Source organism: Corvus cornix, chromosome 2 (assembly GCF_000738735.6).
Source record: "Corvus cornix cornix isolate S_Up_H32 chromosome 2, ASM73873v5, whole genome shotgun sequence".
NCBI classification, from domain to species: domain Eukaryota; kingdom Metazoa; phylum Chordata; class Aves; order Passeriformes; family Corvidae; genus Corvus; species Corvus cornix.
This window is the reverse complement of record NC_046333.1, coordinates 2,604,115-2,627,074: the sequence shown is the minus strand read 5'-3', so window position 1 is coordinate 2,627,074 and position 22,960 is coordinate 2,604,115. Positions and strand designations below refer to the sequence as shown.

At 44.1% G+C, this 22,960-nt stretch overlaps 1 protein-coding gene and 1 long non-coding RNA gene across 4 annotated transcripts; one reads left to right on the top strand and one right to left on the bottom strand.

Annotated features, from left to right (window-relative positions):
* Window positions 1-961: 961 nt before the first annotated feature.
* SEC22C (SEC22 homolog C, vesicle trafficking protein) lies at window positions 962-19,898 on the bottom strand. 3 transcript variants are annotated; one of them, XM_039549447.1, is made up of 8 exons: window positions 19,802-19,898; window positions 15,347-15,535; window positions 14,700-14,909; window positions 12,659-12,822; window positions 11,084-11,266; window positions 6,420-6,538; window positions 5,766-5,831; window positions 962-4,488 (listed from the first exon to the last, which is right to left on the bottom strand). In XM_039549447.1, the coding sequence occupies exons 3-8, from the start codon at window positions 14,879-14,881 to the stop codon at window positions 4,288-4,290; spliced, it is 915 nt and encodes a 304-aa protein (XP_039405381.1). In that variant the 5' UTR covers window positions 14,882-14,909; window positions 15,347-15,535; window positions 19,802-19,898; the 3' UTR covers window positions 962-4,287. The 3 variants fall into 3 exon arrangements, with proteins under 3 accessions (XP_039405381.1, XP_039405380.1, XP_010393088.1); XM_039549446.1 differs by having other exon boundaries at window positions 15,484-15,535; XM_010394786.4 differs by lacking the exon at window positions 19,802-19,898 and adding an exon at window positions 16,988-17,426 and having other exon boundaries at window positions 15,484-15,535.
* Window positions 19,899-20,389: 491 nt separating this feature from the next.
* LOC109143999 lies at window positions 20,390-22,721 on the top strand. Its single transcript, XR_005601642.1, has 3 exons — window positions 20,390-20,798; window positions 21,417-21,520; window positions 21,953-22,721. It is a non-coding gene; the product is annotated as an uncharacterized LOC109143999 (long non-coding RNA).
* The last annotated feature ends 239 nt before the right edge of the window (window positions 22,722-22,960 follow it).

The following is a 22,960-nucleotide window of genomic DNA, read 5'->3' as shown; positions in this document are numbered from 1 at the left end:
CTCCCTCTCTCCAAGCATTGTTTTGCTTCTGCCACAGAATCCCAGAATGGTTTGGGTTGGAGGGACCTTAAAGATCATCCAGTGCCACCCCCTGCCATGGGCAGGGACACCTCCCACTGTCCCAGGCTGCTCCAAGCCCCAATGTCCAACCTGGCCTTGGACACTTCCAGGGATCCAGGGGCAGCCACAGCTTTTCTGGGCACCCTGTGCCAGGGCCTGCCCACCCTCACAGGGAAGGATTTTGCAAATATTTAATCTAACCCTGCCCTCTGGCACTTTGGAGCTGTCAATACCTAGGTGTCATTCCTGTGGAGAAGCAGGGAGGAGAAAAATGTGAAGAAACCAGTAGTTCCATAAGCCTGATTTCTTCCAGCTCTTTGATTTTTGCCTTATTTTCTGATTCCTGAGTCCCGTCACACAAAGCATCTCTCCCACACACGAACCCATCCCATTCCAGTGGTGAGAAAGCTGCATTTTCTGTCACATCAAGCCCCTCTTTACTGTAACGCTGCTGAATCTGTCTCTTCAGTTACCAAAGGTGGCTGAAATTGCCCAAAAAAAGTTCACAAGCCCTTAGTAGGGACAGACTAATTAGCAGGCCTGTTTTCATTAAGGCTAAAAATGCACCTGCAGACTGCCACATCCCCACTACTCCCTGGCAGCAGCTGGAAAGGCACCCTTGGGGTGTGTTACATCTCATTTCATGCACTTCAACACACAAGTTTTGCAGGAAAAGCCTCCAAGAGTCTCTGAAAATAAAGAGCAAAAGAGATTCTATCACAGCCTCCTGCAATCTCCTGCTTGGATAACTGAATTCCCATACATATATTTATAAATATGTTTCTATGGTTCAACTGATGAACTGGCCACAGGGATCACTGAAAATGTCTGCAAAAATGAAATATAATCAGTTAATTTCTAATATAATCAGTTCATTTCAAACTCTGAATGAAGACAACCATTACAAAAAAAGCCATTTATTAGATATATGTACATATATACATACACATGCAAAATGATTTTATACACATTTACACAGGTTCAATTATTAATACAGTGCAAAAATGTCTAAAAAGGTACCAGCCCACCTTCTACAAACTCCATAGGTCTTTGGGAGAAAGGAAAAAAAAGCCAGAGAATTACCAGCTTCATAAAGTGACTAAGCACTGCAAATCTTGAAATTATTGAAGTTTATTCTTTGCCAATTTTCTTGTGCTGAGCTGCTGGGTGAGGAAAAGAGTTTCCGAAAGACTTATCTTGCAAACTGACAGAATGAAGAAGATGCAATCCAAACCACATTAACCAGTTTAAAGCTGAACAAAAAGGGATGGGTTCCTCTTTGGGGATTTGATTCAATACAGGAATAATCCCACGTTATGAGTCAGATTTTATGTTCTCAAACTGCAAGTCATTCTTTTTTATTAAATCTTAAAGCACTGAGATCAATGTAAACTATTCTATTCCTCTTGCTGTTTTGCCAGGAGAGAATGTTTAACTGTATAAATACCACGTGAATATGGGATAAATACCAAATAAAAAATAAAACCAGGTCAAACTCTGTGTGCTCTGCCTCATCCTGGAATCCCAACCCAAACCTATAAAGTGCACACAGACTAATCCATGTGGATTCCTTAATATGGTTTACACATATTACAGGGGGAAAAAAGGGTTGCAAAGGGATTAAGACCAAGACCAAACCAGAGCTTTGTCATTGGGTAGAAAAGATCTAAAGATTCAGTCACACCCCCCAAAAATCCACAAAGAAAAAAAAAAAAAGTTTAGGCAAAGGCAGAACTGAACCAGCTGATTTGGTTTGATTTTACTGAAATGTTTTTAGGAAAACCAATTCAATAAAAGCTGCATTAAACCCTTCTCCACTCTTAATTGCACAATTCTCCAAACACCCTGGTCTAGCACTCCTTTGCAGAGCTGTGGCTGACATCCCCTGGCTCAGGGATGGATTTGCTTCAGGACAGAGCAGCTGGATGCTCGGGAAACATCAGCCATGTTCCAGCTTTTCCAGTCAGCTCCGTACAAGGCTGAGGAATGCCCAGCTGTGAATGCTCTGTGAGCCTCAGGCCAGAGCAGGGCTGGCTTTAGCCAAGCCCAGGAGAAACAGGAAAGCTCTTCTGGACTCTTCAGCCACAGTGAGGCTAAAAAGGCAGAGCAGGGGGTTGGCTCCTGTCCTAAAGTTCTTTTCATGAAGTTTTGTCTGTCTGTAGTATAAAATGCTTCATCCTTTCCCCACAGGATGATTCCCCATGGGAACCCAGTTTATGCTCCTGGAAAACACCATCAGTCTTCGCATCCGTTACCCTCAAAGTGTCACATTTCTAGTGTCAGGTTTTTGGGGTGTTCTTCTTTCAGGGTTTTTTTTTTTTTAAACTTGTAATCCAAACTCGTGGCTGAGTTCCCTGCAGTCTCCAGAAGTAATTTATCAAGGAAAACTGGGACTGAACAGCATGAAAATTAAGAGCAGTACAAAACCCCTCACATCTGTGGGGTCATCCTGGTGTCCTAAGGACAGTGGTTGAATTCTGGCTTCATTTCTCCACTTGCACTCTGACAGAAAACTGGGATAATGACAGACAAACAACTTTAATCCACTCCCTTACAACAGAAAACCTTTCCCTTATGGCACACAGCTCTAGCTGTGTCCTTAAATGCCTGGCTGAAATATTCCTCCATCATTCCCTACCAGACTACTCCTCATAGTTTGGAGGTTTTTATCACGTTGCTGCTACAGTAAGTGCAGTGAAAAAGATTTTTCACACTTTCCTCCTGGGAAAAGCTCTGGCACTAAGTCTCCTGATGTCCTAGAGACTGTCCAGGCTGTAATGGATGCTGTTGCTGCAGTCAGCTGCATCCAGAAGTGCTTCCAAGGTACAGCACCACAAATTTCTGGTCTGATCCTCGTGTTTGCATCCTGAGATTTCAGGAAAATTCACTGAGATACAAGAAAGGAATTTTCTTAAGTGTTCCTGCAAAAAAGACAATTCTGCTGCATGTTAATCTCTTTGCAACCAGAGGTAGAGATTATGTGAGGGGAAAAATAAATCTTTGGTGAAAGAAATGGGGATGACCAGAAAGAAAAAAAGGATAAAAGGAAATTTTAGGACCGTAATTCCACAATAACACACCTACAGTTCTCTACATCTCAGTTTGGATCTCTACAACCCCTCAGGGACAGCTGCATCAAACTGCTATGCATTTTTTTAACTGCCAGCCTAAATTATTCATCTATGCCCTAAAATGCCCATGTGCACCTCGATCCATGACAGGGAACAACACCCAGTGCAGCAGAGCTTGGGAATTCCAGCTCTGCAGTCCCCTATTCCAGGGTGCACACTCAAAACTCATCTTAGTGTGAGAACTCACCACTACAGGTGTTTTATAGAACAAAGAGAACCTGCTCTTGCTTTCCATTCCTGGGAATGGCTTTCTACTCACCAGCTACTCAATTTTCTTTTAAAGGAAGGTGAAGGAGTCAGTGGCCTGTCATAAATAGACTTGGAAGATTTATTATCCATACAGAGCAAGCAAACATGGAACTGCCCTTATCCTAAAAGTGACCTTAGCCAAGGAAACAAAGGCCACATGAGCTGACAGATCACTTACACCCACTTGGATTATTTTCTGCTGCCCCAAGCATATTTGCAATTAACCCATGAGCACACACTTAACTGCAATGTGCTGTTCAGCCAAGGAGATATTTATAGACTCTATGGTTTATAAAAGAGCCACAGTCTTTTCCTGTCCTTCCAAACCTAGAAAAGTGACCCTGAAGCTCACCCTCACCATTTTCCCCACCGATACTGCACTCATCTAATTACAGCTAACAACCCCTTTACTCACATTTACCAAGAATCTTCACAAATTCTAGAGACAAAAATGTTCCCCATCACTTTACCTCCATTTTACTACACAATTTGAATATTTGCAGCAGCAGGGCAAGACTGATCTGCCAGACTGTCACAGAGCCAGTAAGACAAATGGCAAAATGCTATCTGGATGGTGGCAGTCAAGGAGGAAAAGCTTGTTGATGGTAAGAACTTCCATCTGTTGGTGACACCTGACAAGCTCTACCATTGCCATGTTAAATACAGCTGCACCCCTTGCTGTGTGTTGGACACAGTTACAGCACCCTGCCTATCCCAAGTTGCTTGGAACTGTTCTCCTTGCAATAACCATTGCCAGGGATGGTTAAAAAACACTCTGAGCTATTTTTGGCCAGGTGAATACAAAAGAAAAAGTTGTAAAAACAGAGTAGCAAACCCCAAGTTTTTTTCATACGCCACAGTCAGGCTGCTTCTCCAGGAGCTGCCTTGTCAGGATCTGGTAAGAAGAAAGAGAAGCCACTCCTACGTGGAAGGAGATTTGCCAGAGGTTCCGTAATCCATACAAGTAAATGTTGCATGAACAGACACAGAAAAGGAGCACAAATGTCTTCACCTTCCTGGCTGAGCTGTAGAAGAGGTACAGGTAACACTGCAAAAGGACCAGAGAGAGAGAGTTAGCACTGAGCTATGTGCACAAAACCAGGGATGCAGCTGGGAATTTCTGCCTGGGACAGCTGGAACCTGTCTGCTGAGCACGTTAAGAGTAAAAACCTCACAGGAGAAAATTTAAAGCTCCCAGTGCTGACAGAGGAGTCACTTTTTCCCCTCAGGCAGTGACAGATCAGCCTTTCTCACCTCAGGTCACAGCTTCCAACTGTGCTGATGCCACAGGCAGAGGTCAGCACACAGAAACCCTGCCATGTATGCACAAGCAGTTTGGGAAGAAGCTGCTATAAACCAAAAGGAGAAGAGAGAACTCTCCTTGATTCAGCTTCCCTGGCTTCAGGTACTCACAGGGAAAGAAGCAGCACAGAGCCTTTCTTTGTGAAAAACAACTTGCATCGAGTATTTAAATCTAAATTAACCTATTAGATCTAGATTAATCTATTAGATCTAAATTAATCTATTCACCTCAAAGCTCTGCCATGAGCAGAGGTGTAGGAAGGCTGAAAGATACTAAATTGTATCATAATACAATAAATAACCCCAGAAACACATCAAAGTCTGCAGATAGTGGTCCCCAAACCATTATCCAAATGCAACAAGGGCAATAAATGATACACTGTAGGCATTAATGTTATTCCTAGAAACAAAACTGCTGCAGCTTCCTGCAATGCCGGGCTAAGAATAGAACACTTTCCAGCATATACTGCCCTCAAGTTAAAGGTTGTGGAGCCCTGTTTTAGGAATTCAAGGAGCTCTTCACTTGGAGCATGTTATATTTTCCTCATTCAAACTCTTCCGTGTAAGGTCAGAGAAAATAACCCCATTACAGAAAAAATCTAAGGAACCACCAGGATTCAATGTAATTTTTCATGTAAATTAGACCATTTTCAATAGTGCTGTCCAGTATTTGCTCAGTCTTCAAGGTGGTCATGCTCCAAAAGCCCATCACTAAGTCTGACCCTGACAGGAAGACGTGGTGTCCATCCCTATGGGAGGAGACCAACTTTGGGATGGCATTTATCCATCACACCCAGCCCCCTCTGACTTGTCAAAACATGGAAGCACTGAAAAAGCCTGCAAATGCAATTTTCCAAGGGTCAAAATGTGCCTTGAACTGCTTTTGTACCACTCCACTGGAATAAATCAGTGGAATCACCTAGGTAGGATATTAGAAACCTCTGCTTGGCTGAAAAGGACTCTGTCTCATGAATTATAGTAGCAAAATAATCAGAAAAAAAATTTTATTTGCAGTTAACGTACCTGAAAAACACAGGCTAGAAAAGGTAGAAAAAAAGCTATCACATTTCCAATTCCTTCATGGTCCTCCTGTTGGGATTAAAAGAAGTGACAACTACGTCAGGCACAGCTTTTAGCAAGTGCTGCTTGATATTTGAGAACATTATAAATATAGTCAAGAACCTCTTATCCCAGTTTATGTTGATTGACTGTCACAGTGTTCAACACCAAGATCAATATCATTGGATAAGACACCAAGAACTGAGGCTTATGTGACAGTTCCTGCTAAATAAAACTGTGTCAGGATACAATCAGGACACTTTTTTTTCCCTTTTATAAAGTTGTTTACAGTCTCATGTTTGTTTAAAAAAAATTACCGAAAAGGGTCTACAATAAAATAAAAGAATGGAGAAAAAAATCCAGGTAACCTGGTAAGAATAAAATATTTCTCAAAATTTTAACCTCTCTAAAAAAGAATAAAATGCCAAATGTTGTGATTTACAACAAAACACACAAGGTGCAGCAGGTGAGTAACCTACTGTACATTCCCTGGATAAACAAAACACTTCTTGAGGAAAGATGTGTGCTCTGCTACGGGGCAGAACAGCCACCCTTGAACTGGTTACCCAAAAACTCTGCCTTTGACTCATTCTCAGGTTCCAGTGCAATCAGGGTTACCTGAAAGGAATATTCTGCCAGGTGAACTCCTCGGATGAGGTTCAGAGCTCCACACATGATGTTCAGAACAAGTGACAGAATCCCCAGGGGGGTCACGGGCTGCATTCTGTAAGTAGGGACTTAGAAAGAAAGGAAAACCAGACATCAGTGAAAGTTTGCACTGTTACTTTCAATCTTCTAATAGAAAACACCACAACTACCTTATGTGGGTTTTAAACACTCCCAAAACCTTTCATGCTTGCTCCAGGGAAGACTGATTATAAACAGAACCCCCTTTTTTTGGTTGCACTACAGTATTCAGTCCTTCAGACATCCAGAAATCAGCAAGAGCTCTAGAGTATTTTTAAACAGGTCAGCAACAGACTTTTTCTTGACCTATTTGGCATCAGTGTCTTCTATTATGGTGCATATATACAATTTTTTGTTTATTACAGCAGATGAGGATGCTCAGCACTCCTCAAAGGTCAGCAGAAAAGACACCAAAGGTCTGGGAAAGGGCTTAGATTTCAGCCACCCATCACAGCAAGGAGCAATTCATCTCCTCCTTAAGCAGTAATTAAAGTATTTCTTCCCACTGGCAGTTGGAGGGCTCAGGCTGCCCACGTTTCACACGTAGTGAATTATCTCCTCCTTCCTTTCCCACCTTCTCTGCTACTACTTAACACCTGAACTGCTGAACAGCAGTTCTTTGCATAATCTCATTGATACATCCCTAATTAAGGTCAAAGCAATTATCATAAATGTGTGTTTAGCTTTGGAGTCTGCTGCCTCTAATTCAGGGCTGTCCAACAGCCCACCTCCAGCTTTCCCTCGCTTCTTCAACAACACTTTCCACACCTTGATCCTCACCTACATTTCATCTCTGGCCTTGGATCACCCCAAGTAGGACACTGTCAGCTTAATAAAAAATGGTAATTTCCAGCTCAGATACTAAACCCAGCTCTTTTCCTGCACCAACATCCCCAAGACACAGGAGAGAATGAATGAGCCCTCAGGAAAATGATCCAGCCCTCAGGATCTTCTCCCTCTGTCCAGGTGTATCCAGATCCTGACTAGTAGAGATAAACTGCACCTCTGGAATCCTTTCAGCGACAGAAGAAACACCACAACAGCCACCACATGATTTCAGAGAGGAAAACACTCCTGCCTCCTCCTTCAAGAGAGATTTTGATAGATGGATGTAAAAAGCTTTGGTGACAAATTGATATAGGGTTGTAAAGCACCTTTCATCCATGTCTCTGCAATTAATTTGTCTGGCATGCACTCACACATCCATAATCTCAGCTCCAAAGCAACTGCAAAAGGAACTGTATTAACTCCATGTGATATGTCTCACTTTAGGGAGCATTACTGGATATTACACTGGGAATGGTGTAACTCTGTCACTCACAGGCAATTTGGCTTTTCTTTTGCTACACACTGACATTTAAAAAGAACTTGTAGCAGCATCTTTATTCATTCACTGACCCCAGAATTCAGATTCCTGCTATTTTCTCCTGCTATTCCTACTTCCTATTTTTGATTCATTAAATAATGTTGCAGCTATATATATGTGTAACTCTCCCACAGATATTTCCTAATAAAGACTGTTTCATTTCCTCAAATTCTAAGGTTTACTTCAGAGGCGTGAAATGTCTCTCAAACAAATTATAATTATCAAGCACAAGTGGCACTCATTGAGCAGGATCCTGCAAACTACACGTGCCAAGAGTTCCCAGTCCCTAGGGAAGAACAATGTAGGTCTCAATATACTGCTTCTGCAGCATGAAATATTATGTAGAAGTTACATTTTTTAAGTCCAGGAGGATAAAAAGAATTGCTGTCACAAATGCGGGGGAGATTAAAATATCCAGTTGCTCGGGGTTCAGATTCTGTGAAAACTGGTCTTGAAATGGTTTGCTGCAGAGATTTATTTCTGCTGTTAAAATTCTGAGGTTTAACTCACAAACTGAAATTGCACAGAGAAGTGAGATGGGTCCTGCTAAGGGAAAATTATTTCCCTTCCTTGGGTGAATTCAGTCATATTTTTATAAAGAGGATTTCATACCAGAATGGCCTAAATAAGGGAAAAGGAGAGTACAAACACTCTTAGTTCGAGCCAGCACAACTCTGCACAAGCACAAATAAACACTAATTAGGTTTCACATTGATTTGACTCTTCAAGCACAGAAGTTGTGCACTTCAGAGCACAACATCCTCACAGAAACATTCTGGGAGCTGTGGGCGATGCACCAGCAGGTTTGAACATGTACAGAACAACTCTGTGCAAACACCCTCACACGGTGAAGAAATTGAAACCTCTGCCCATGAAAGATTTTCTGGAGAGGCCTCTGGCCATTTCATTGGAGGGAGACACCAGAGTCTGCAGCAGCTCGGATCTGCCTCCTGCAGGCACAGCACGAGGGTTGGACAGTGAGTCACTCGCTCAAAGCTCTGCAGAAAGAGCACCAGGAGTGAGAAATGAAGTCACACTCCAGCAGTTTAAACTAAAATACAAGCACACAAAAGGCAGAGAGTGAGACAGCTTCAAAAAAACCCCTTGTAAAAGCCTCTGAAGGACTCCCTGTGTGCCTGTAAAAGATGAAGAACACTCATCAAGAGGAGCTGCAGGATTTACCAGCTCACTCACAAGACAAGTGGCACAAATTGTTCTGCTGCTTCCCAGGGCCACCTGTGATGTGAAAACTTTCCCTCTTGCCAGAAAGCCCCTCAGAGTCCCCTGCACACAGCCCCAGTGTCCTCTGGAGCAGCACCAGCTGTGCCCACACTGACACGAGTGGGGCTCTGCAGCAGCAGCCAGGGATGTGTGGGTGTGGTCAAGGGTACCAGGAGAGGGTTTTTGTAGCAAGAGTTGGGCTGGGTTTAGTTAACAAAGGAAGGAACAAGCAGCAGAAAGAATGGAAATAAAAGAAAAATCTCTTGTTCTCATAAATACTAACAAGGACAAAGCTGCCCTGACTTTTCTGAGCCTTTTCACACCAAACTGAGGAGCCAGAGGATGAGCTCACCCAGCTCCAAAGAAGCCAGGAGCAGCTCCAGCCATGTGAGGAGAGGGATGCTTGGATCATCCCTGGATCGATCAATCTGCTCCAGGGAGTGCAGTCACAATTAAATTCTGCTCTCCTGCAGCCACAGCATTTCAAACAGTCTCTTGTAGAGCAGAGCCATCATATAAATAACATTAATATGGAACAAACACTATGCACACAGCTAAACTTAGAGCAGCAAAGTGGGATTCAGCTGGTAGGGAATGATGAGAGGAGAGAGACACAAGCCAGGAAAGCTGACTCCAGTGGAGGCAAACAGATGATCATAAACATGATCCTTAAAATAAAGGCAGAACAATCTGTAAGAGCATTTGGGTTAGACCAGAGAAATAGCCAGAAATAAAAAGCCAGATGGAAAGTAATGGAAAGCAATTAGGAATAAGAGAGAAGTGAAAATGTATTTCTGATCTGTGGACACAGACTACATCACAAATATTTACTGGCACTGAAGCTGTTCAAAATTCAAAAAAAAAGTGCAAAGAATTTCCAAGCCCTGTCACAACATGAAAAGATTTAACCTTCAAGCACAGTTCTGAAGAGCAGTCACAAATCTGACTGGCAAATAAAGTGGTTTCCATTCTATTTTTAATTCCTCCTGGCCAGTGCCCTTCCGTACTCTAACTTAAAATACCTATGTCAGATTAGATTCCAGCTCATCTATCACAAACAATAAGATTGAGCAATTGGAACTTAACTTTTTTAGTGCTTCATAAGCCAAGAACAACAAGAAAAAAAAAAGGAAATACAAGCTCATGGCACTCCAGCTGCATTTAAACCACCGTGCTAATAGGATTAAAATAGAAATTGGTTTAGTGGTGGACTTGGCAGGGTTTGGTTTCTGGTTGGACTCAATGATCTTAAAGGTTTTCTCCAATCTAAATAATTGTATGATTTCATTTGTGGAGGAGGCAGGCAGGACCTGGACTGTGCAGCTGAAACACAAGTGAGAAGTACCATTTTTATAATAAAGAAGTAGAGGTTGGTACTTCAAAAGCAGGTAAAATGTTAGGTTTTGCCACAAAAAAGTGCCCTGTCAAGCCTCTGTGTTGTTTATACAGATACATAAACCCTCTTTCAAAATTTTAGTCAAATGCATTAAATTTTACAAAATAAGGTAGAAGGAAAAAGCAAGGAGGGGAGAACAACTCAAGCCAGACAATCTCAGAACAAGAGTTTTACCCTCAGCTCGTATTTTTCTCATTTTTTCTTCCCTCAAGGCTGAAGAAACTCATTCAGACTATAATGACAGATCTTTCATTATGAGTTTGTAACAAGCTATGAATCAGTGGGGCTTCTTTAAAAATTTGAACACACAAAGATTTTAAAAGAAGAGAGTTTCACACGGAAAATATCAAGCCCAGGCTATATTTTCCATACAGAGAAGCTGATGTAAGGCTGGAAAAAGGCTCCACAGCAGTCTCTAAAGCTCTGCTGCATACCTGCTGCAATGGAAAGCCCATATGTTGTTTACTATGACAGAAAAAGCCTTTTTTTGGGTTCATACACACGATGCAAACGCACATTTCTCAGTACAAAAGGACCCTGCCACGTGTTTTGGTGCCACGTGCAGGACGAGGGTGAGGAAATCTCCTGTCACCTGGTGTAGTAGTAACTTACCAACCTCCACATGGCCTCCTGCGTGCCCTCCATTGCTCAGCCCGTTCAGCAGCTCCGTGGCCTCCAGCTGCAGCTGCACCGGGGGCTGCAGCTTCAGCTCCTCCTCCACCTTCTCCCAGTTGGCCCTGGCCCGGGAGCCACGGCTGCTGTTGAAATGGTGTTTCACCTTCTGAATGATGTTATCTGAAACAACAGGAAAACCTGCTGCAATCAGCTCTGAAAAACTGCTTAATTAACCCTTAGTATTATTAAAACTTTACTTAGGGTGATATTTTATCGTATCATAGCTTTCTCTTGGATTGTCTGAATTCCTTCATTTCTTTTCTTATTGGTTTCAGGTATAAAATTCCACTGATGGTTAAGGAACAAAAAGATTTCTTTTAGGTATTTTATAGCACAGAAAGGTTTGGGATGGAAGGGACCTTAAGGGTCATCTCATTCCACCCCCTACCATGGGCAGGGACACCTTCCACTAGACCAGGTTGTTCCAGCCTGGACTTGGACACTTCCAGGGATCCAGGGGCAGCTGCAGCTTCTCTGGGCAGCCTGTGCCAGGGCCTCACCACCCTCTCAGGGAAGAATTTCTTCTAATATCTTATCTAAATAATAATAAAAATTATCTGTAACTACCAAACAAAAGGTTAAGATCTCAGGCATCAAGTGCATCTTAGATCCAAACATAGGAAAGAAGATGATTAATAAATAAATTACCACACAGTAATATCTGCCACTCTGTAACACAATAAAGTATAATAATAAAACTGACCAAAAAATGCTTTTTTCTGGTTAAAAAAAAAAAAAAAAAAAAGCTTTATGCAATTAAAAGAGGCTAGAAATTCCCCAACTCCTACTCAAGTGTAAAAAAAAAAAAAAAAGAGCTAATGCGGACCTCAGTATGAAATTACGTCCTGGCTGTAATTGGCCCTGCAGGGAATCCACCCAAAATCCAACATGGCTCTATAAGAAGTTTTCCTGATGGATTTCTCAAGCTTTTAAGCCTGAGTTTAACACTGTTACTGAAATCTGGACAGAAGTGTGCAAAACCACTGCAGGATATTATCCTTTTCCCGAAAAGTTTCTCACTGCAAGGGAATTGTGTCTTTCAAAGGTGTGAGGTTCAGTAGAGCAGCTGCTACTTGGCAAGAAAACAAATTATATCAGGTTAAAAATGAACCACTGGGCATGGTTCTGAGGTATTATGACTCCAAGTCATGCCAGAAATAAAGCTGCCCATAATAATCTATTCTGTCTCCCTTTTTTCCCATACTCATCCGTCTCCATCCGTCAAGATTTTTTTAATTAAGTTAGAAAGTGTCTGAGATACCAATTTCTTTTTTCTTCTCTGCTTGTTCATCAATCTCCACAGCACTTTGTTCATAATAGATGAACTCTCAGGAACTACAAACCAAACCCTCAAATAGTTTAAGGTATTAAGATCTCCCCCTTCCCTTCCACATGCAGGCAAAGGCGTACCCAGAGTCACTTTTATCATCAGGCTTTGGCCAGGAGATGTTGTTTAACACCATCAATTTGGCAGAGAGAGGATTTTTACTATTAGAGAACAAAGTTACAAACCAAATTCAATAAAAGCATATGGTCTGGAAGCTGAACTGATGCTCCTTGTGTTGTAGGAAGCAGCAAATTCCCACCGAAGCTCTTCCAGGAAGCAGAAGGCCATGATGGTCGAGTAGCTGCTGGAACAGATTGCCATGCAGGCAACATCCCCAGAAGAAAGGAAACTGAAATAGAAATTTTAAAAAAAATCACATCAACATAAAAAGGTGAAAGTCCTGCTGAATGTGAGGATGAAGCTGTGCTTGCTGTCAAAACAAAATGTACAGACTGAGCTGAGAGAGCAGACTGCAAAAAATGTCATTTTTGTTGTTGTCAAAGTCCTGCAATCCCTGTAGAGCTATTTATTCTTAAACAATTGTTTATTCTTAACTCATCCAGGATGCCTGAGCACAGTGAAGATCACAACACAGACTTTATGAAATTAGTACATCAGTACAAATCGAGGACATTATTCTCCCAGGCTGGCTTTAAATCACACTAATAAAAACCAAGATGGCCAGAAAACCAATTTTGAAAGAAAATGCAGAAAAAAAAGTAAAAGCAAGGAAGCTTGTTCCCAGGAAGCAGATGGATTCCTTGTTCCCCTTGAGCATGGTAACATCATATTAACAGCAAGAGATAGTTACTAATGTACACAACCCAAGATTTTCAAATGCTTACTGCTACATCGCAATAAGAATTCTACTCTAAAAGGGCTTCCTCTAACACTGAATCCATATTTATGTGAAAGTTTCCACTCTCAGATGGTCCAAACCTTCCAGGAGACTTCTGAGGGGTATCTTCCCTTGCAGCCCAGCCACTTGTCAGCAGGAAACCACCCAAGTTTTGGAACTGAACAATTTGTCTCTTTTCTACTGTTCCTATATTTTATCCCAACTTCATTTCCTACTCATGGTTTCTATTTCACCACATTTTTATTTATTTGCTATACTGTGTTCTTGGGATTTACAGCTTTGCTTGGCTCTGCCAGCCCAGTTCCACTGGGTAGATTCCCCAAATTCCTGCTACTCCCAGCTCAAGCTGGGGATCAACACCATGCCTGCCTAAAACCCCCTTTTCCAAGCTGTGCATAATTTATGGCCTTTTCCCACGTATCCATTTGCACTGCTCCTGTTCCAGAGCCAGGGCTGAGCTGCTTCTGCACAGACCACAGCAGATAAAAGCAGCAGGACTTGTTGGCATCAAAGGGCACGAGTTTGCTTTGACTGAAAAGGAACTGAGATGAAAATCTCTGCTTTTCCAACTGTTTCAGTGTAAATTCATGTATTTTTTAACTCCCCCTAAAATGGATGCTTAGTTTTAGCTTAGGGTCACTTAAAGTTTTCTTCCACTTGCTTAGCAGAAATGCAACCACAAGCTAAAACTCACATCTTAAATGAGTTTAAACTAATTTCTTCATTTCTTTCTCTGTAATTTCTTTAATACATTTCTTCTCCTCAACTAAGTCATTCCAAGGCACTTGGATGCCCTCTTAAAGGGATTTGTAGAAATCCATGACACTCCAGTTCCTAAAAGTAACAAGCACTGCCCATTTTTGCTACGCAAAATGAAAATTAACGTGAGTAAAATATATATAAATAAAATAAGGAAAGTATATACAAATATATACCTAATATGTATAAATATAGTGTAAATATGTATATGTAGATATGTATAAGTAAATATACATATAAATATATATAAAATATATAAATAAATGAAATTGTATAAATGTAAGTGTATAAATACAATGAAATGTGTAAATATAATATAGTATTAAATAACAGTTATGTATGTGTATTTATATAAATTAACATATAAAATACAATATATGAATATATAAATATATACAAATATATAACTAAGCACATGCTCACTATTCTGAGCAGGAGCTGAGGAATAAGGTTTCAAAATCCTCGGCGTTTACGACCTAGACAAGCACTGTGGGATTTCAGACTGGAATTAGGCACTACAGACCATACCCAGAGTTCAATTAATCCCCAAGAGAATTATTTCAAAAATTAAAGCCCAAAAACCCAAGCAAAGCAGAGCAGGAACTCACTGAATGCTCAGGTTACGTCCTTTTGCCGTGCCCCGACTCGGATACCGCGCCAGCATTGAGGATAACGCCTTCAATCTCTTCCTGCATTCCAGAAAGTCCTGGTTGAGATGGAAATCTGTGGAGGCTGAGAGGGGAAGTCCATCCCTCACCCGCACCACACAGGCAAAGAAGATCATGGACATTCTCCACGGGAGTATTCATGAGGACAACCTGGAAAGGTTCAATTCAGTTCATTCCGAAATGCCAGGCAGGAATACGTGAGGATGAGAGTTAATGCAGCACTGGAATTGAACAGCACCTCTGGTGACACCTCTGCCATTGAAAGGCAACCAAACTGTTCTCAAAGCTCATGGCTCTGTCCAGTTTTTGCCTCTCAGATTAAAAGGGGAGGCAGGGGATTTGATAGGGGAATTACTTAGCTGAAAAATATTCCTGTTTTCCCTCCTGCTTTACCCAAAGCATCAGAAATGCTGAGGGAAGTTCTTACAGGTGTTTTTGTAAGCTGCTAAGCCCCACTGATGTGCTGCATCTACACTGGAGCTGCAAAAAGCTGCCTGAGTGTGGCAGTTCTCTATTTTCTAGTGTAACACACAAATCCAAAAATAAATTTTAGGCTAGAGCCTGTCAGATTCTTTTCACAGACTCACCTAGGGCTAAATATAGAATAAAAGTTGCCCTCTCTTGACTTCTTCCTCTTTAAGAGGTCACAAACTCCCATGGAAAGTTATTCTTGGGCTTCACCTGGCACATTCAGAACAAGCAGAGATGTGTCCTTCAGACATACCATGAGGATCCAGGGCACGGTGTCAGAGGATTAACAGCACTTCACATCATCTCTGAAAGAGAATCAGAATGAACTAATTAAAAATTAGTTTAAAAAACTAATTGATTACCTGCATTTACACACCTATTTACCATCAGATCTCCTGTGAAGTGGGTAAACATATCCTAGGAAGTGTTTTCCCTCAAGGAAAACAAACAACTCATTTTCTTATCCAATATATTAATTTCTAGACTCGTTCAAAGACACTGTGGAATGTTATGCAAAATATTTATGATGTCCCAATCACAATTTTTTTGAAGTTGTATCAGTAAAAGAGCAGCTCTAAATCAGCAAATTTTAAGGGATTATCACAAACAAGTCATGGGGAAAAAAGGGGAAGAAAGGAATACCAAAGGCATTTATTTGGCTTCAGGCAAACTACAGAAACAAAGTACTGGGGAAATAAAAAGAAAAAAGAAAAAAAATCACATTGTGAACTCAAACTTTTGATAGGGAGAACAACAGCTTTGACCAGCCCTGTATCACACAATTCATTAGGATGCTCAAAGTGCCTTTGAAATGTGGCTCATCAGGACGAGCTTTTCTTGTCTAAGAAGTCCAGAGAGCAAAACCTTTTCTAACTCAGGCACCATAAACTCTCCTGATGTCTGCCAAGGGTTGAGTTCTTGCCACAGGCAGCGCTAAAGGGTCTCATTTCTACCCCACAGGAACCATTCCCACATAAACTGTGGGAACCATCCCTCTGTCCAAGGTACCAGCACGTTAAAGCAACTGCAATTATCAGAGGATAATTACCAGAGGAATTAGCAGAAAGCACAATGGCACAAAACTTGTTTCCTTAGAAAAGCAGATTAAAACTACAGAAGATCAGACATCTCTTGAGAAGTGTTATCTTGAACTTTTCAAATGGAGATTAAAGAATTAGATGTGGTTTTTTTTCCACAATCCCTCTCACAGTTCTCCAGCTGTCATTTAAGTTGTAAAAGCAAACTAAACTCAGGAACTTCAACACACATCAAAAAGAATTTCAACAAAAATCATGATTATTATAAATCAGCTTGAAACATCCCATCCATCTTAAATGTGTTGTGCTCGTAGCCATTGATAAAAGAGTGCAGAAAACTTTTACATGAAAGTGAAATAAATCCCAAAAATATGAAGTTTAGCAGAAATATTAACTTTAACACAGCCAACTTCTAAGCACACTTGCTCAGAACAGCACATTTTTAGGGTGAAGGGTTGGTAATGCTGATGAAGTTTAGCTCCAAAATAACCCCAAAACAGCCAGAAGATGATCAGGAAAATGAAGAAGTACCAAACTTAGAAATCAAAGATATTTTCTAAAACCTATCAAGCTTACGAAATTATTCAGCTCCCTATGCCACTAACAACAAGAGTTTAAATTTAAACATATATATATTTTTTATTAACCACCAAGGATAACATCACCTACAGTTAACCAACTGCACACAGAGAGTTTTCCAACTTTCCAAGACATACAAACCTTCCTGCTGCAGTGCCTAAGGCTGTCACTGAGTATCAGCTGCCTGTCAGAGGGATCCTTTGGTCTGGGAAAGAAAGATCAGGTGTCCACCAGGAAAACTTCCAAATTAAATGCCAGACTTCAGTGGAGAAATGAGTCCATGCTCCTTCCTCAGAAAATGAGGCTTTGGGTTTTCCTTTTCCTTTGGCACAAGCCCTTGCTACTTGCCCACCAGATGATGTCTAGAGCTGTGTTGTTTTGGCAAGTAACAGCCACTACTGTCACTGCCCTTGGAATTTTAACTACTTGCAAGCCACTTTTGCCACGTCACCTGTGACCAAGCACAAAGTATCACAACTTGCTGGGCTGATCAAAATGTGCACATAAGCAGCTGACTCGATGCTGTCACTGTGTCACACTGGCTGCCCTTTCCTCCGGCAGTCTCTCTGTCTGCACACCATCAGCAGCCCAAAGTTCTGCACCCGCCTGTACATGGCAGCTCTTTGACCTTGGTTCTGAACTTGGACAATGTCCTCAAGGCTTTGGGTTCAGCAATATCAAATCCTGCAGAGTTCACAATTGATAACATCACATCAGCATCAGACTGCCTGTTCTGGCACAAAGCAGAACCTTGGGAAGTATTTCAAGCAATTATTTCAGAAGAACAAGCTGTAACTTATGACTGAAGGAAACAAAGTTGTTTTTTCATTACTTGAAGCACCTGTACATCCAACAATGCTTCAGAATAAGACTACTTAGTGCATTAACAGCACCAATCTCATAACAAACAATTCTTCAGTGTATCTAAGTGACCTGGAGCACAATTCCTCCTTCCCTCACTTCCCAAGGAGCAGCCAACTCTCTCCAGTGGCTGTGTAGGGATTATCAAGGCAGCCTCAATCAGACCTGCTGCACTTTACTGCGTGTTACGCAAGCTCCACTGGGTTAAGAAGATTACAGCCAACTCACCAGGCCACACTTCTCCAAATGCTCAGCAAACTCCTGCTTTATTGCCTGGACTTAGAAAACAATCTGCTCAAAAGGCTGTGAAAGCAAATGAAAACTAGTGCAGAGTTCATGAGGGGGATTATGTTAAAAACCTGTTTCTTTCAGAAATTACCAAATCATCAAAAGCAGGTTTCCTCCCAAGAATGGCACAACACTCACAAAAATGTTACCAGGATTTTTCTCCAGCTTTTGCCTTCTCTCCCTGCTCAGAACCACATTTCTCTGCTCTCTTGAGGTGTCCAGCTTCAAACTCAGTTCGGACCTTCCTGCTGAAGGAACAGCTAAAAGCTTTAATGGATGTTACCATGGCCCTGAAGCAGAATGTGAAGTTTTCTGGACACGTGACTATTGCACTAAAGCATCCTTTCTCACGCAGGTGACTTCCAGAGCGAGTCCTGGACAGCTACAGGTGGGATGCCAGAACATGAAAGAGATTCAGGTTGACTCATTAAACACAAAACCTGAGCTGCAGCTCCAGTGCTGCTTTGGGTCTCACCCAACAAGGATGTGGCTCATGAGGGAGATTTATCACACCCCTGAGGGATCACAAAGGGGATTTTATCTTCTTCTGAGATACATAAAAAAACAAATCCAAAGTGCTGTTAAATTTCTCATCTTCTAAGATTGGACCAGTATCCACCTGATCCTTCCCAGCTGCTCTCCCTCCATGCCCCCAGCAGTGCTGAGCACCCACAGACATCCCAGGCCCACAGCACAACCAGAGCCACTCTCCAGACTGAGAAGTGAGTAAAAACAATTTGAAACACACTGCTATCTCAAATTTTAACACAGGATTTGTGCATATCCAGAGCTTTTAGGCTCCTATAAATCCTACAGGCTTACTCTTATCCCCAAGGGGGAAGCATGTGGAAAAACCCTTATCATCGCAAATCTGTCTGCACACACAGTTTCCTGCGAACTACCAGAAATCAAGCACACACAAACCTCTAACCCCAGCATCCAGCTCTCACATCAATCCCACTATCCCAACAAAAAATCCTCCAAATCCTCGCCCAAACCACACTGCAACAACTCTGTCATGCTCTGAAGCTCTGCCCCACCTTCATCTCTCAGAAACACCGGCCACTTCACCTGTTCCCAAATACTCACCCACCCCATCCGCCTGAACCCTGACACCTCCCAAATCCCACCAGCTCATCCCTGTACCTTCCCCAGCCCATGTAACAACGGACCCATCCCACATCCATCCTGTTCCGCTCACATTACACATAACTACACCCCACTCACACCTCTCCTCCCCCACATTAAGCATCCTAAAATCCCTGAAAGAACCCCGTTCCCACACTCTTCAATTAACTCGGACACCTTGAAAGCAAACACACCCATGCCCCCACTCGGGGCACTGCTTTGTACTGACAGGGCCTTCCACACATCCCTCAAGCACCCGGATACCCCCAAATCTTACTCCCATCCCGCAGCTCCCAAGCCCTCACGTTATCCCTGCTCATATAAACCCCAAGGCATCCCCAGCCCAATCCACGCCTCCTCCTCTACCCCTCAAGCACTCCAAGGAACCCCCAAATCCTATATCCATGCCACGGGATCCCAACACACACATCCCTTTGCTCACCACCACATCCCCACACTCCCCTCATCGCCTTCCCAAGCACCTCAACCCCCCTAAACACCCCCCACACCCCAAGTTTACCCCAGTCCCTTCCCAGTTCACACCCCCCACAACCGTTCCACCCACGCACACGCCCCGGATCGCCCCGCCCCGGGGATGCGGAGGGGACGGCGGCAGAGGAAGAGGATGAAGAGCAGGCTCAGTGTCCCCCTACCCACCCAGGACCCTCCGCCGCTCACCTCCCGTCCCCCGGCAGCCCCGCGGCCTCGGCCTCCGGCTTCTCTCAGCGCCGGCCCGCCCGCCTCACCACCGAGGCGGCGGCGCGGAGCGGCCGCGCGGGGACCGCCGGGACAGCGCCGGGAGGACCGGGGGGAACGGGGCCGGGAACGGGGCCGGGACCGGGGCCGGGAACGGGGCAGCGAGCGGGACCGGGGCAGGGAACGGGACAGGGGACGGGGCAGGGATCGGGGCAGGCGACGGGGCAGGGACCGCGGCCGGGAACGGGGCAGGGAACGGGAACGGGGCAGGGAACGGGGCAGGGACCGGGGCAGGGAACGGGGCAGGGACCGGGGCAGGGACCGCGGCCGGGAACGGGGCAGGGACCGGGGCCGGGAACGGGGCAGCGAACGGGACCGGGGCAGGCGACGGGGCAGGGACCGCGGCTGGGAACGGGGCCGGGAACGGGGCCGGGGACGGGGCAGGGAACGGGGCCGGGGACGGGGCAGGGACCGGGACAGGGGACGGGGCAGGGAACGGGGCCGGGAACGGGGCAGGGAACGGGGCAGGGACCGCGGCCGGGAACGGGGCCGGGAACGGGGCCGGGAACGGGGCAGGGACCGAAGGCGGCTGGGGGTCCCTCGGGATGGGGGTGGCCTGTGGGGATTGTACGGAAAGTCCCGCTATGAAAAGCCTGTGTCCATCAAGGAGACAGAGGAGTGCAGCAACTTTATTCGAATAAAGGGAGAGAGGCCACTGGGGAGGGGTTTTCTCTCTCTCAAGGTTTCGGAGGGCGCAGCCTCCTTTTATCCCAAACTCCCGGCCGCACGTTGCCCTCTATCCTTGCCCCATTGCTGAGGTACCAGGAAGGTGCAGCCTTCCCGAATCGCCTGCCACATATTCTCCCTTAAACCTGTCCTTTTTCCCCAAAGTTCAGAAACTCAGCTTCGTGCGGCTCCATTTCTCTGTTTCAGGAGTCAGGCTGTCTGGGCTCCGGGACAAACCTGCTGCCCAAAGTTGGTAGAGACATTAAGCCCCTTTTCCAAGACATTAACACCCATCCCCTCACCCATGGAATTGTTTGTAAAGACATCAGCACATGTCTTCCCTATCAGGAATGAGGATGGGGATGGGGTGTGGGGATGGGGTTGGGGATGAGAATGGAATGGGGACAGGGCGTAGGGATGGGGATGGGGATGAGGCTGCAGATGGGGATGGGATGGAGGTGTGGGGATGGGGATAGAGATGGGGATGGGGTGTGGGGACAGGGATAGGTGCGGGGTGGGGGATGAGGATGGGGATAAGTGGGGATGGGGATGTGATTGTGAAGATGGTGTGGGGATGCAGATGGGCATGAGGATGGGGATAAGGCTGGGGATGGTATCTGGGGCCCTTTGGGTGGAAGCACTTGTCCAGTTGAGCAGTGGGAGCTGCGCCAGAGCACCAGCAGCAGCCAGGGAAACAGTGGGATTTTTCCAGTGTTCAACTTGGACACCACAGCCGGCTCACCTGGCTCTCCTGGCACCTGTGGTTGAAATCAAACCATGCTCTGTAGCTCAGTTCTTGTGCTGGTGCTTCAAGACAAACTCAGTACCACTGTGCATCCCAGATGACAGATGGATTTTTCTTTTTAATTAGGAGCTGCTGCAGAAGATGAACTGGGATACAAAGCAGATTCTCATCTTCATTCCTTATAGGGGTGCCAGGCATATAAACAAGTCTGGAGGCTCTAGCCTGACATGGTACCTGGGCCTTGTGGTTGTTCATATTCATGGAGTTGTTCAGCCTGGAGAAGAGGCAGCTCAGGGGAGACCTCACTGAGGCCTTTCAGAACTTAAAAGGGGCTTATAAAAAAGCATTAGAATAACTTTACATGGTCACATAGTGATAGGACATGGGGAAATGGTTTGAAGTTAAAAAAAGGAGAGATTTAGATTAGATATTGGGAAGAACTTTTTCCCTGTGAGGGCAGTGAGGCCCTGGCACAGGTTGCCCAGAGAACCTGGGGCTGCCCCTGGATCCCTGGAAGTGTCCAAGGCCAGGCTGCATGGGGCTTGGAGCACCCTGGGCTAGTGGAAGGTGTCCCTGCCCATGGCAGGGTGTAGAACTGAATGATCTTTGATAATTTTCCCAAACCCAAATTCTGTGATATCATTCTGTGTTTCTCATTGCAGGTGTTGTGGCAGTAACACAACACAAACTGCTCTCCCAGGACATTCATCTGAAAAACAGCAGAATAAGAAGAGCAAACAATAAATCATTCCTGAACAAGGGAGCTCTGAACTCAAAAATCTTGACGTGGAGACGTTATCTGAGCGTTACTGAGTTCTTGCTGTCTCTAAGCAATAGCTGCACAGCTCAGCACCACGTGCAGTGAATAACCACTGATGTTCTGCTGCTCCTCTGCTAGCTTCCACTCCCCATGAAAATATCCCACTGCTGCAGGGCTGCCTTGCTTCACAGTCTGACCATCCCTGCTGAGGGTTGCTGCTTTGGACACATTCCACTATCCCAGGTTGCTCCAAGCCCTGTCTAACCTGGCTTTGAACACTTCCAGATTGAATGCTGAGTCCAAATGTTTATAAGGAAAAATATTTCCATCTACACGTCAGCAGTGATCTACCCAGTGGTGCAGGAGAGAAACAAAAAGCTGATTTTTCTCTTGCCACAACCCCAGCTGTAAGAAATGTGAACAATGAGGCACAGAGCACCACTGAAGTTCCAAAGAAAACAAGGTTACATGCAGACAGACTTGAGCCAGATAAGCTGACACAATCTGTATCCCATATGAGAAGCTTTGCCAGGGAATTTGAAGCCAATCTTTGCTTCCATTTTTAAGCAGAAAATCCTTATGTCAAAAAAAAAAAAAACCCAAACCTGTAGAGAAAAGCATGGACTGAGTATTTGGGGCAAAAGACATAAAAATAAACATGCACCACTGAATATTGGAGTCTTGGGAGAATCTTTCTGTCTTTAGCACTACAAACAAACAATCAAAAAACCCCACCAAACGACCAAATGCAGGGCACAGTCTGAAATGGCAGCATGGTTTGAATATATTTCAAGGTTTCCTTCCTCAGAGTGCTGTGGAGTGGGGTCAGCACACATTAGAAATGGCACACGCAGGGTCAGGCAGCCCAGCCAAGGGGATCAGACAAACTCAGGCAGTATTCCCTAAATCC